Source organism: Fukomys damarensis, unplaced genomic scaffold, assembly GCF_012274545.1.
Source record: "Fukomys damarensis isolate Sample0158 unplaced genomic scaffold, DMR_v1.0_HiC HiC_scaffold_31, whole genome shotgun sequence".
In the NCBI taxonomy this organism is placed as follows: Eukaryota; Metazoa; Chordata; class Mammalia; order Rodentia; family Bathyergidae; genus Fukomys; species Fukomys damarensis.
In genome coordinates, this window is record NW_022900943.1 from 16,616,400 (window position 1) to 16,629,543 (window position 13,144).

General features: G+C 49.2%; 1 protein-coding gene and 1 long non-coding RNA gene across 7 annotated transcripts in view; one reads left to right on the forward strand and one right to left on the reverse strand.

Annotated features, from left to right (window-relative positions):
* LOC104873452 overlaps positions 1–12,678 on the forward strand; it is an 80,721-nt gene extending 68,043 nt beyond the window's left edge. Inside the window, exons 3-4 of the long non-coding RNA XR_783478.2 lie at positions 7,240–7,475; positions 12,604–12,678. This is a non-coding gene — a long non-coding RNA (uncharacterized LOC104873452). The remainder of the gene's footprint in view (positions 1–7,239; positions 7,476–12,603) is intronic.
* Kank1 (KN motif and ankyrin repeat domains 1) overlaps positions 7,785–13,144 on the reverse strand; it is a 111,568-nt gene continuing 106,208 nt past the window's right edge. For all 6 annotated transcript variants that reach the window (XM_033757749.1, XM_010640130.3, XM_010640129.3 and 3 more), the window contains 4 exons: positions 11,388–11,530; positions 10,645–10,845; positions 8,784–8,882; positions 7,785–8,323 (listed from right to left, as the gene is read on the reverse strand). In XM_033757749.1, the coding sequence (XP_033613640.1) occupies positions 8,261–8,323; positions 8,784–8,882; positions 10,645–10,845; positions 11,388–11,530 (506 nt within the window). In that variant the 3' untranslated portion in view covers positions 7,785–8,260. The remainder of the gene's footprint in view (positions 8,324–8,783; positions 8,883–10,644; positions 10,846–11,387; positions 11,531–13,144) is intronic.

The following is a 13,144-nucleotide window of genomic DNA, read 5'->3' on the forward strand; positions in this document are numbered from 1 at the left end:
TGTGCCTCATCTCAGGCCTCCTGAAAAATCTCCCTTGTGAAACTGGCTTCCCAGATGCTTTCTCAATAGATAACCTGCTTTTCCTACAGAGAAACAGATTCCATGCAGCGCTGTTGCCTGCCTTGCTCACAGGCACAGGAGGTGCCCTGTGGCAGAGGTGTGTAGTTGGGTCCCCCGTGGTGACAGTCACGTCCGGCTGCGAACTCACACTCTGCTTCCCGTGGAGGAGCGCTGAGACTGCTTATCTCAGGCCGGCCCAGCGCAGGCCTGCTTTCCCTCGGGCTGGGAGCAGGTTCACAAGAGAGCGTCTCTTGAGCTCCCCTAGTCCTGGCCAGAGCTATGACGGGGGAAGATCCCACTCTGATGGATTTACTGCGTTTCATGGTTCCAGATCTCTTGCTTTCTATGGCCAAACACTGGGGGATGTGGCTTTGTCGTTTCTTTCGCTAAGGAGTTCGTTTTCTCATCTCTTTGAATCTGGGCTGGGCTGGTAACTTGCTTGGGCCAAAATGATGCTGTGGAGTTGAAGGGGTTCCACATCTGAACCTCACTCCCGAGGCGGCTGTGCGCAGTGGCACATAAGCCCAGAGCTTGGGAGGCTGAGTCAGGAGCATCCTGAGTTTGCAACCCACCTGAGCTACAGAGACCCTGACTCAGACAAACAAAAAATACAACAACCAATGAAAAGAATCCTTAGCCACTTGGCGTCTTGCATTTTTGTATGGCAAAAAGAAGTTTGGACAGCCTGGCCGGAGAGCGAGCTCACACGGAATCAAGTGGAATTCTCCCTGTGGCCTGACCAAAGCAGCTTACCTCAGTGCGCAGCCGTGAGCGGCTGGTGACCCAGAGCCCCTTCACTGGCCCTGGGACAAGGGAGCAAGAAACATTTACTGCTGGGTGCTGGGTGGGGGCTGTCTCTCCTGTAAGCCGCAGTGGCTCAGCATAGACAACTAAGGGCTCACTTAGAAGTCAGAGGGGACCCTCTCTGGAGAGTAGTTAGAAGCAGTTTGCACCTTCAATCAAAATAGCTCCCTGCAGTTACTGTTTGCTTCAGTGTCCCTGGCTGAATATTTTTCAGCTCTACAGATAATGTTTAATTAATCTTGGTAGAAACCAGAAAATGAACACATAAAGGGAAAGCCATTCACTGTTAGGCATCAAATGCACAGCAGGAGAGGAGGAAGCAGAACAGGAAGAGTGACTGGCTGTACTGCCGCAGACATGAATAAGAAACGCCCTGTCTGCCTCGGTGGTGGGGTGTTCGCCGGAGATGGCATGTTGGCATCTGGGTAAAACTGCTTCGCATGTAGGAGTTGGTGTATGTGTGGATGTTTGAAAGGCAAACTTCTAGGGATACTACTAAGCAAAGACAGTTTGGGGCCTTCCTGATTTCAATAGGTGTTCGAAACACAGAGGAGAATTTGGTGAAACATCCCTGAATCCAAAACCCTTGTGCTCTGGGAAGTGTAGGCTTATTGTCTATTTCTGGTGGGATCTCTATACTCTGACGTAGAAGGCTAAATCATAGTTGTACCTTTGAAAATATTATACTGACCAACGTCTATGGCAGGACAAGTCAGACACCGCACATCTGGCTGCTGGGTTATGTTAGGACACACGTCCTGACAGAGACCGAAGGAAACACAGCGACCTTCGCTGACGTTCCTTTGGTCATCCAAGGCCTTCTTCACTCAGTCTCGGCAGGTGTGCTTCTAGAAAGTAAGCCTTGTCTCTCTGAGGTGAATTTGTAGTGGGGAGCACAGAAGTGGGTTGGCTCGTTTCCTGCTGAAACCCTGGTCTCTGACTTTGTTATTCATCTCCACTGTGTCTGAGCCCAGGGCTGTGACAGGCATTCTGTGCCTTTCAGCAGGGGATCCCGGAGCTGGCTCCTGGTCCCTCATGGCCCTGTGACTTCCACTCACAGATGCCTCTGTCTCAGGCCTGGCATGAGTATCCAGAATGACCACTGTCCTGCCTGGAAGGGACCATTGTGTGCCGCTGCTGCTGAGAGCAGACTAGAATAGAGGGCGGATTGAGGCGTGGAGTGGGGAGATGTGCATCTTGCTGGGGTTTCCAGAGCAGACTGTGGCTGTGAAAGGAGCATTCACTCTGGAGTGAGCCAGCACAGAGACCCAGGCATAAGTATAAAGGAAGATTTCTTTCTGTCTAAGAGAAATGTGTGGGTCATTTTTCTTGAAAGACTGCCATGATTCCAGTCAAGGCCTTTGGCTGCATTCTAAAACCCAGTTGTAGATGAACACGAGATTTATAAACACTATCCTGTAAAGCTGTAGAAAGACGGACATGCTATTGGGCAATAGCATCTTTGCAAAACGGTGTTATAAATTAGAGGGTGGAAGTTCTATAGGGAAAGGCTTAGTCTCTGGAAATGGCGTGGTTCAGTGACAAAACCCCACAGAGAGGGGAGGATTTAGCTCAGTGGCACAGTGCCTGCCTTGCAAGTGCAAGGTCCTCAGTTTGATCCCTGGTACCAAAAAGAAAAAAATAAAATACAATAAAACCCCACAGAGGTGCACGAAACCAGAGCCACAGGGCCCCCCTCTGGCAGGCTCTTGCAGTGGACATGAGGCAGGGGTCCTGCTCTAACCGCCCTCCCCAGGGCAGTGCTTCCCAGCCACTCCACACCGGTGGCATAGCACTTGGGAGCGCATTACAAATGCTGATTCCTAGGTCTTTCCCTAGACCAACTGACTGAGAGACTGGGGCTTGGGGCCCAGCAATGTGTTTTCCTAGGCCTTCCCGATGCACCACTCTTAAGAGAGGTACGAGTCTGTAAGCTTCCAGCTGCATCCCAAGGTGCATAGAAAGTGGCTGTTCTTTTCCCAAGATACCAAGTCTTTCATGGCCCTGAGTCTTTCATGGGGCTGAGGTGAACTACACCTGGGAGTACTAAGCTGGCATTCGTTCACGTAGCTGTTGGTGTTCTGTGATGGAGTCTCTCGGTCCCATTCCTGTCCACAAGGAAACTGCACAGGCCCTGGATCAGGGCAGCACCCACTACCAGGAGACCTTTTCTGTACTGGTAAAGAAAAGCCAAGTCATGCTGCACTGGTCAGCCAGTGATTACTTATCGCAGGGAGCTCGTACAGGTACATAGTGCACCTTAAATTTTTGTTCCCCATCTTATCCCTCCCTGCTCCCAACTCGTTTCTCTTGCCATTTGCAAAAGTTCTATTTCTGTTTTTTCTTCAGTTGTTTTTCTCCATCCCTTTTCTCCCCCCCACCTCCATCTTGTGTTCCCCTTCCCGTTTGAAAAAGATCGCCCTATTTCCTGTCGTCTTTATGTTGCTCTTTCTTTATATTTTGGGTATCTCATATAGAGAAACCTTGCAATATTTAAACCTGTGTCTGATTTATTTTGCTTAACATCACGGTCTGAGGTGCACCCATTCACTTGCAAATGCCTCAACTTTATCCTTCTTAAGTATTACATTTTCTTTATCCATCTGTTGATAGACATATAGGCTGTTGCCAAGATTTAGATTATAAGTTGCGCAGCTATAAACATGGGTTTGAATGTATCACTGTAATATAATGACTTCAGTTCTTTCGGGAAGATACCTAGGAGAATAGCTAGGGCAAATGGAATTTCTATTTTTAGGGTTCTTTTTTGAGGAATCTCATAGAGATCGTAATTGTTTACCTTCCCACCCATAATGTAGAAGCTCCACCCTACCCCCCAGGCCTCACCAGAATTATTGTCTGGTTTTTGAGGACAGACATTCTTTCTGGAATAAGATGGTATCTCAGTGTTGTTCTAATTCAGAATCTGTAATAGCCAGTGATGTCAAACATCTTTTTGTTTATACATGGAAGTAAGTCTTCTCACATCTTAAGGGGTCACGTGTAGCTGTGACCTCAGCAAGACTTTTTTTTTTTTTTAAATCACATTTATTTTATTACTATTATTTTTTGGTACCAGGGATCGAACTCGGGACCTTGTGCTTGCGAAGCAGGTGCCCATACCGCTGAGCTGAATCCCTAGCCCTAAGACTTATTTCTTGTTCCTCATCCACCTGTCATGCAAGCTGGCAAGAGCACTCTAAGCACACAGTCACCCAGATGCCTGTTTTAGCACTGGTCACCGCGCTGGGGACCAGCAGTGCTGGTGGCCCATGCCTATAATCCTAGCACTCTGGGATGCTAAGGCAGGAGGATCACAGGTTCAGCCCAGCTTGAGTGTCTTGGCAAGATGCTGTCTCCAAAATTTAAAAACTGAAAGAAGAGTTGGGGATGTAGCTCAGTGCACAGGCTTTGGGTTCAATTTTCAGTACCATTAAAAAAAGTGAAGTTAACTGACACATCAGAAAGGCACTGAAGCAGGATGGCAACGTGACGCCAGCAGTGCCCAACCGCGGTGGTCAAGAACTGGACCAGTGACAGCAGCCCGTGTGCCACCGCCCCCCAGGTACCTCCTCCCACCAGGGCCACTCTCTTCAATACCACCCTTCAGTTATGTTTCAGAACACTCATTCATTCAGCTGGTATTTACCAGCTGGGCACTGGAACTTCTGTCTTGGCAGATGGTATTACAGACCCAAGCACAAAGGCCGATCCTAGCGAGCTTCCTGTCAGAAGTCTGGCTTTTCCAGTTAGCGATATTTTAGGTAGGGTTGGAGGGTGAGGGATCTACCCAGTTAGAGAATACTGTTATCATTAGCTGTTTGTTTAGGCATACCAACTGCTTCCTTACAGAGCAGAGCGGCCACGGCACCTCCCAGCTGCCTGACACAGGAGGAAGAAGTGGCCCATGCAGCTGGCTGTCTCCTGCTGCCAACCTTTACACAGTGTCAAGCCAGCAGCACCTGCCTGTCCACAGCTCAGATATCTCCTCTTCCTTTCAGCTGGTTCAGGGCTGGGGAAACTGGTTTTCCTTGGGTCAGGGAATGAGACACAAGTATAAACTTATTTTGACTTAAGCAGAGGATTCATATTGGGCCAGAATAGAATTGAGGTCGGTTCCACTTACTGAAAATTAGGGACATTTCCATCCTCTTTCCGCCACCAAATGTCTTAAAGGGAGAGGTGGTAGACAGCTAGTTTATTTATTTATTTTGGTACTCAGAATTGAATGCAGGACCTTGCACTGACAGCTGGTTTTAAAAAACAAAACAAAATAAGAAACCAGTTCTTCCCCAAATGTTCTGTAAATCAGACTTTTCTGATTTGGCATGCACCCACAAAAATAGTTCTTTGCCTTCCAGCTTCTCTGCATAATCCTTGCCTGAATTCAGGTTAGGTGGCTCTGAATTCAGGTTAGGTGGCTCGGGGTCACCATCACAAGTCCTGACTGGGACTGTCTACTTCCACCGCTGAGGAAAGAGCCAGGGACTGCAGTGGAAGGGAGAGAGCACATGCAGCTCAGGCACACTGGCTGGTGGGTCAGCCACCTCCTTCTGTTGTAATAATCTTCACAAAGGGCAGTCTTTTTATTATCAGGCTGGCTTCTGAATTATAGCCATGCTGAGTAAGAGCAGAGTAAACACATATATGATCAGTAATTTCCTTATGCAGAAAGTACAATGAAATAGTTTCTTGCTAAGGCTCAGGGCTTAAAATAATATTGTGCTTTCAGTAAAAAGTAAAATGGAAAATTGTCATTATTTCACAGCCAAAGCACTGGTTTACAGCTTTCTTCCTGAGCAGGAATAGTTCAGCTCCATGAGGAAGCAGGCAAGGAAAAGATTAACATGGGAAAACCAAGCCATGGTGGCTTGCTTAGCATCTGTCACTTATATAACGAGCCATGTACTCCTCGGGTATAGGAAATGACTGTGGCATTCTGTTTGAGCCTTCTAGAAATGACAACTCCAGGAAATGCAGAAACACCACTGAACATGGACAAATGCCACACTGGTATCTCTCTGGACTCATTAAAGATAACATATGGTGCTGCTGCTTAGCTCCCCCTACCCTTCCTAATTTGTTTAGAAAAGAACCAATATAAAGGGCTTCACAATTTGGGAGTAAGAAATTTTCAGTATGGACCCCTGGCCACTTGGAGAAATATGTGGGATGCCTGCAAATTCCCAGATATAAAAGGTCTGAATTCCCCCCAGGAATTCTTTTCTGTATTGTGAAGGGGAAGCTTATACAAAAGCATCATAAAAACACAGTATTTCTATTTGCAGTTCCACTGAAAAGGACCCTCAAGGACTTAAAGAAGGTTATGATTAGTTGTGTATTATTTCCTCTGAGGGAAAGATGGTAGCTTTCTTGCCAGCCACAAGGATCATCACCTATCTGCACTGTTTCAGTATTAAAAGTGGTAGAGGGGCTGGGGATTTAGCTCAGTGGTTCTGCTGCCTGCCTTGCAAGCACAGGTTCCTGAATTCGACCCCCAGTACCAAGAGAAAAGAAAGTAGTAGACCTGTTCTCAGTACAGGCAGTTTATACACAAGGCTTGATGCTTCACATATTTGGGGACTTGTGCTAGGTAGGGTGTCCCCGCTCAGTTTCTCCAGAGGAAAAGGACCGCCTCGTGCTCAGTAAGAGGGTCAACACGTTAGCCATAATGGAGGCAGCACACGCTGCTTTACTAACACCAATCTCAAAATTTCTGTTGTTTGGGGGTGAATTCTAGCCTCAGCCACTCACTTTTCAGGGCAAGAGTTCCTGGGAAATTGCCTGTTACCTACAGACTTGGCCTCCTCTTAACTTTGGCTAGAATTAGCAGGAATCCCCAAACCTTGGATGGCCTCATTTGGGGACCCCGTCCGTATCTCGCCACAGATCCCTTTAAGAAGTTGTCCTTCAGTAAAGTGCAGCTGTACCAGTGGGGATAATCAGGCTGTGTGTACAGCGTGTCAAGATCCCAAGATAAAAAGCATTTGAAGTGCCCAGTGTTATGAGAGCAAACAAGGCCCATACCAGTGCACGTTAGCCAGAGGTTAGATACACATTATATAAGACCTCACTCACAGATAAAACAAGCACTTTCCCCTCTAGAACTGAGCACCAGAAAGCTGACAGCTCACAGGCAGAGGCAAGGATTTCCCATGCATTTACAGTATTAATGCCTTTCTCAGATGGAACCACCGCCCCCGACAAAACACAGACGCTTCTCTTCACAAACCCACTCTAAATTTCCTGGGCCATTTTGGGTCTGTAGGAACCTGAGCACGAATAATTATCTGAACTGAAGTTCAGCCTGGATCCCAGAGCTAGCAGGGATCATGAGTGCTGCTTCATCTCTCCTTCCTTGTTGCTGTTTTTCAGTCACCAGCGGTCATACCGCAATGAAGAGTCAAGGACAAGGGCTCTCGCAGCTGGGAGGAATAAACCTGGAGCTCCCCAGGCGAACACCGGGCTGATGAGCTGTAAGCGTAGCAGTCTTCACCTTCAGCTGCACACGTGGAATCCAGCTCATGAGCGTTCTTGGAAGACCAGCCCCTTGCAGTCCAGGACCCGGAGGCTGCCCATTCCCCTTCCCCACCCATCCACATCTGTGCACTGTAAGTCAACAAGACTGGGACGGACAAGTGTCACCTCGGTAGGTGGGTCCAGAGGCAGGGAGAAGGAAAAGAGCTTAATGAAATTTTATTTTGAAAATAATGGCAAGAGTCTAAGGCACTTCAAACATTTAAATACATATAAGACCAAGGTAAATGTGGAATGGTATAAAGGAATCCATAAATACATGGAGAAGGACACTAAGTTTTTCTGGAGGCAAATACAGAGCCAGTTCCTCCTTTACCAACAGATAGAGACAGGTCTGTGCAATTGTTAAAACCGTGGCAATGTGACATGTAGTTCTTTGTGTCTTTAATCACTGTGGAATATAAAAGTTTAAAATACTGTATCAATTTCATATAGACGCCTTTATATAAAAAGTCATATAATCCACTTAGATAAAACCAACTGGAAATATTTCCTTTAAGTTTTATACTGTTTGGGAGTTCTAACTTCTATTTTCACCCAGAAACAACCAGCCTGGCCTGAGTTGCTGATGATCAATTCATCTCAACTTCCTCATTTAGAAAGACGTATTTTTTGTTGCAGGAGGAGGGGAGAAGGGAGAGAAGTTGCATATCCGGGTCAGGCTGCCTTTCTACCACTGTCCATAACGAGGCAGGGACTCACAGCCACAGAGAAATGAGGGCCGAGGGGGCGGCGTGCGGGCAGCATCTCCTGCCGGCACTGCTGCCGCCTGTGTGCTGGTGAGCGCAGGCACAGTCTTTGTGATGGCGTAGAAGTCAGCAGCGTAGTGATGGCATGTCAAAGGGCTGCTCTGCACAAATCAATCAAATGAACCTCGGTGGGTGGGTCCAGGAGACATCTTCCTTCCAAGCCTAGGGGTGCCCTAGAGACCAGGAAAGGAAAAGAAAAGTAGGGATTAGTAAGGTACACGTGTCCCCCGTGACTGTGGAGGAGGTTGGGCCGCCACAGCTGATGACTACCCACGAGAGCTCTGGCTGGGAACCCGAGGCAGGTCCACCGGCAGCAGGCCCTGCCTGTCAGATGTCGGGGGAGTCAGTGTCTCCTCAGAGGGAAACACACGTGCAGGCCCAGCCTAGGCCATCCGAGTGGTGTGCACCAAGTGTGAGCATCTCTCCCAAGGGTGAGCCGGGCACAGCCTCTGCTGCACCTCAGCTCTGCCGGCTCTCAGGGTGGTGGAGATGATGAATTCTTTAGCTCTGGACTGCAAGTTCCATTTTCAGAATCGGCACAAAATCCATGTGTCCTACCACTTCCTCGAGGGAGGGGACTCCCCGTCTGCTGGGTTTCGGTCTATTTATCAACGCCAAGTGCACAACACTGACCGGAGACTGGGCTTTGGCAAAGTTGACGTGGGCGTACAGAAGAAAGGCAATCTCCCCGTGTCCTGCTTCCAGAGCTATGGATAGAGCAGTGCTGCCATCCTGAAAAAACAGACAAGCCAGGGTGGGTTTGTCAGTGTCCAGACAGCCAAAAGTACGAAACACTCTCCAGCGCGTGATGAGGTCCCCCCACTCCAGCCATCCACTGAGACCTTCAGGAAATGTTTCTGGGCCTCAAAGCGCAGGAAGATGGAACAAACCTCCCCCCTGAGGAAAGCAGCTGTGAAGGTCACTCACTCACTCTGTCTCTGCTATCAGCGTGCAGCACAGAGGCCTGAACACCGACTCCCAGAAATGCAGGAACCCCCAAGGAAGTCCCATTCAACCGCTTGCCCACGAGAAGGGGGCAGCAGGACAAGATGAGGTAGAAAGACAACTTAGTTTCTTTCTTATAATTACAGACAAGTACCAGGGTGTGCGTGTGAGGCATGGCCATTTGCCAGGGACTCAACCCTGGCAACTTACATATATGTATCTTATGGAAATGTCAAGGGAAACAACCACACACGTGAAAGGAAACTTTAGTTCACGGCTTGGTTAACAGTCAGTGGTAAGGGAGGTGCAACAAGGCAAATAATGGAACTTACTTTCTGCCTTGTCTTGGAATAAGGCCTCCCCTCTGGTCAGGAGCAGCCGGAAACAGTTCTAATGTGGCTTGAATCTTAGGGACATTCCCTCCTACACTGAGAATTCTAGGAGCTGCTTTTCTTCTGGAGGCCAGTTGGACTTTCTCCTACTCATTTATGGGTAAGGAAGTGGGCAATCAGCTGGTGGGGCCAGGATTCTGGAAGTTGCTGTGGTTCTACAGATTCTTGTTTTTCATCTACAAGCTTATTATTTGCAGAAGTAAAAACAAGCGAACCCCGAAACCCGTCTGAACGCAGACTGCGCTGGAGGAAAGGTGAGTGAGACACTCTGGCTGCTCTCCGGGAAGTTAAGGGGACCAGACACCCAGCGGGCAGGCGCAGCCCCAGTCTGTGGAGGAGCTGAGGAGCCAGAGCTGGGAAGTCCCGCAGGCCAGGAAAGACCTCTGGCCAGCAGGACCTGAAATAAATTGCAAAGCGTGATGTTTTCCCTAACTTTAAGAAGCTGAGCTGAAGGAAGCTCTGGTTCAGGCCTGTGCTCCACAGAGATAAACTCTGAAGCACGGGAGCGGCCTGACCTCTGTGACCCTCAGCCCACTTTACTGCTCCGTGCTGGTCGTGTGCCTTCCGCTTCTCGGGGGTGTTCCTCCCCTTTGGCCTGGAGACACCCAGAATACCCCTTTGCCTCAGGAGGTTTCCCAGGATAGAGGTTATCCGGAATGGGGACAGCTTGGAAGTAGGTGACAACTACAGGAACAGGCTGAGGAGAAGTGGGGAATGGTACGCAACGCCACGGAGGCGTTGGGATCCCCTCGTCTATGAAACGCAACAAGTTACCACTCTGGGGGGCTGCAGTGGAGCACCTGCCTTGCCTCCGGGTGGAAAAGGGGCTAGTTCGAGTCACCTACTCACCCCAGCTTCTGATACCGGTAATGCAGTTTCCTGAGCAATTGGTAACCTGGCCGTCTCCCTGCGGACTTATCAGAAGCTGCCTTGCAGCCTTTGATTCTGTAGCCAAGTCTGTTCACAGCCCGTTAGTACACCAGGTCCCACAGGTGCCCAGAAATCACCTCCTTCCTTTTCTGAATGTGGGGAAGATGCCTATTTTCTGCCCTTGGCTTTAGCTGATGGATGTATGAGTTTTCACCCAGTAAATGCTGCCACATTGGGCCACAGGGCAGCATCCCCACCCCATCTGCGGGCCCAAGGGCATGGCTCACATTGTCCGCCAGGTGGCCGTTGCAGCCTGGCTGGGCCAGCAGCAGCTTGACGATTTCCACGTGCCCGTGCTCACTGGCACACATCAGGGCGGTGGAGCCCTCGTCGTCCTGGATGTTGACGTCGGCCCCGCAGGCCAGCAGGCCCTTCACCATGTCTATGCGCCCGTGGCTGACGGCCAGCATGAGGGCCGTCTGCCCCGCCTGTGGAAAGGAGCGATGGCAACTTCAGAAGTACAGGAGGAGCTGGCAGGCGGAGCCTGTGGTGGGCTGTGTTGGGGGCAAGGGGATGAGAACAGAGCAGTGACGAAGAACCTGGCGTGCAGTAGTTATTCGGGGTGGGGTGGTGGCAGGCATGGAGAAACGCATTTGTTGTGAGCTAAGAGCCAGGAAGATCATGATCTGCCTCAGTACAGGAAGGAGCTGGGAAGTTCAGAAAAGGTTTAAAATGAAGGCACGAACACATCTGGACTTGAGACTCCAAATCTGGCATGAAGATAGGACTGCAGGAAGCAGTAGGCACTTGGTGCCAGGTGGGGACACGCAATCATTTATATGCAGGCAGGCCGGGGGTGGGCCAGACAAAGGAGGGAGAGGTTCTGGGGGGCAGTGGAAGCCACGTGTCCCTGGTACGCCCAATCGGCCAGAAGCGCCTGGGAGTGCGGGGCTTCAGGCGGGGCAACGTGAAACTAGGGCTGCTTCGTGCCGCTGTGCCACGTTGGCTAGCACAGGAAGCGTCCACTGACCTGGCTGGCTTTGGCGTTCACATCCCCACAGCTGAAAAGTTCTTCTACAACCTGCATGTCCTTTTCTGCCTCCACGGCTGCAAGGGCTGCCAGCATGATGGGGGTGTATCCTGCCTTGTTCTGGTGATCCACATTACACACATCTGCAAGAGAGGAGGCTCTCAGTGGAGAAGCCCTCTCTACCTGCTGTTACGGCTAAGTCTAGATCCCCACACAGCCTCATGCAGTCACGGGTGGGCCTTTTTCAGAGGTGGCCGAATCTAGTGTGTGTGATGCTACTGCTGGTCTGGCCTAAGCCCAGTACCCAGCTGGAGTAGAAGAGGGAGAAAGCAGCTGCTGAGGGCCCTTGCTTGCTTTGCTGCCTTCTGCCCGTTGTGAACTGTTTCTCTCTGCAACGCCCCTCTGCCATTCCCCCTTCCTTAGAGCCAGCCGATTACAGACTGAGACCTCTACAAACTATGAGCTAAATAAACCTTTCCTCCCTTAACTTGTGGGTGTTGGGAATTTTGTCCCAGTAAGGAGAAAAGTAACAGACACAGGAATAGAAAGGATGAGGCTGTAAGAGCCAGTGCAACAGGTGGATCAAGTGCTCAGAGACAGAGGGACTAAAAAGGAAATGTTTTTATGCTAAACAAAAATGTTTCTTCCTATCTCACGTGGCCTGCAGCAACAAAAAGGCCTCTCAGTTTCTACAGCACATCTTGCTGGCAACTGGTGGATGAACTGTAAAGCTTGAAGTATGGGCAGGAATGTGGGGTCCAGACATCCTGCTGCGCAGGAACTCAGTTTTAGAGGGAAGGATGCAGAATGAACTATAAATCAAAGAAGGGTTTGCAAAAGTTGAGTGTGGAACACTGTACATGGTGCCGCCCAGTTAGCCAGTACTACTCAGTTCTGAGGCCCTGATACTCTACTGTTCTGATGTGTGGCGTCTCCAAAAGCACAACTCTGCTCACATACCTTCTAACCCTAGGCTGCGTGGTCAGAGCAGTGTCACACAGCAGGTCCCTGAAGACTGCCAGAGACCAACAGACCCGATGAGCTAGACCTTTGCTATCCTGTAATTGTTTTTTCTTTTCATGTGTTTTTTAGTAGTACATGTTTATATTTATTATGGGGAATTTGTACATGCACATGACTCATCTTACTTTTTGTTGTTGTTCCCCTCCCTTCCCTTCCCATTCCTCCTTGCTCACTCCTATTCCGTAATTCTTAGGAAGTCTTCAGGGGCTAACTTACCCTCCAGGCATTTAAAAGTTCCTTCAGCATTTCCTAATGAAATGACTGTGTAGTGAGGACTGGAAAGCAGCTTTTGTATGTGACCAAACAAGTTTACAATGCGGAGGATGCCTCTGTCATAAAAGGTAAGAAGGTACCATGGAAACATTCCTCGAGTTCCCAATCAACTGCATACAACCTAAGAGCATTCGTGAAAGTGGCTATTAGGTGGGGAAAAGAAAAAGCTGTGTGGTGAAGTGGGTGACACGTGTGCTTGGGCTTCTCAGTATCAGTTCTGTGGATGCTAAAGCCGTAGACTCAAACTGTGAAGCCAGAATTCCAGCATATAATGGTAAACTGTAAAAAGCAAGCAGATAAAGAAGGTGATGAGCCAGGCGTGGTGGAGCACTCCTGTAATCCCAGCACTTGGGAGGCTGAGGCAGGAGGATCGCTCTGAGTTTGAGACCAGCCTGGGCTACAAAGTGACTATGACCCTGTCTCAAAAAACCAAAAAAAAAAAAAAAAAAAAAAAAAAAAAA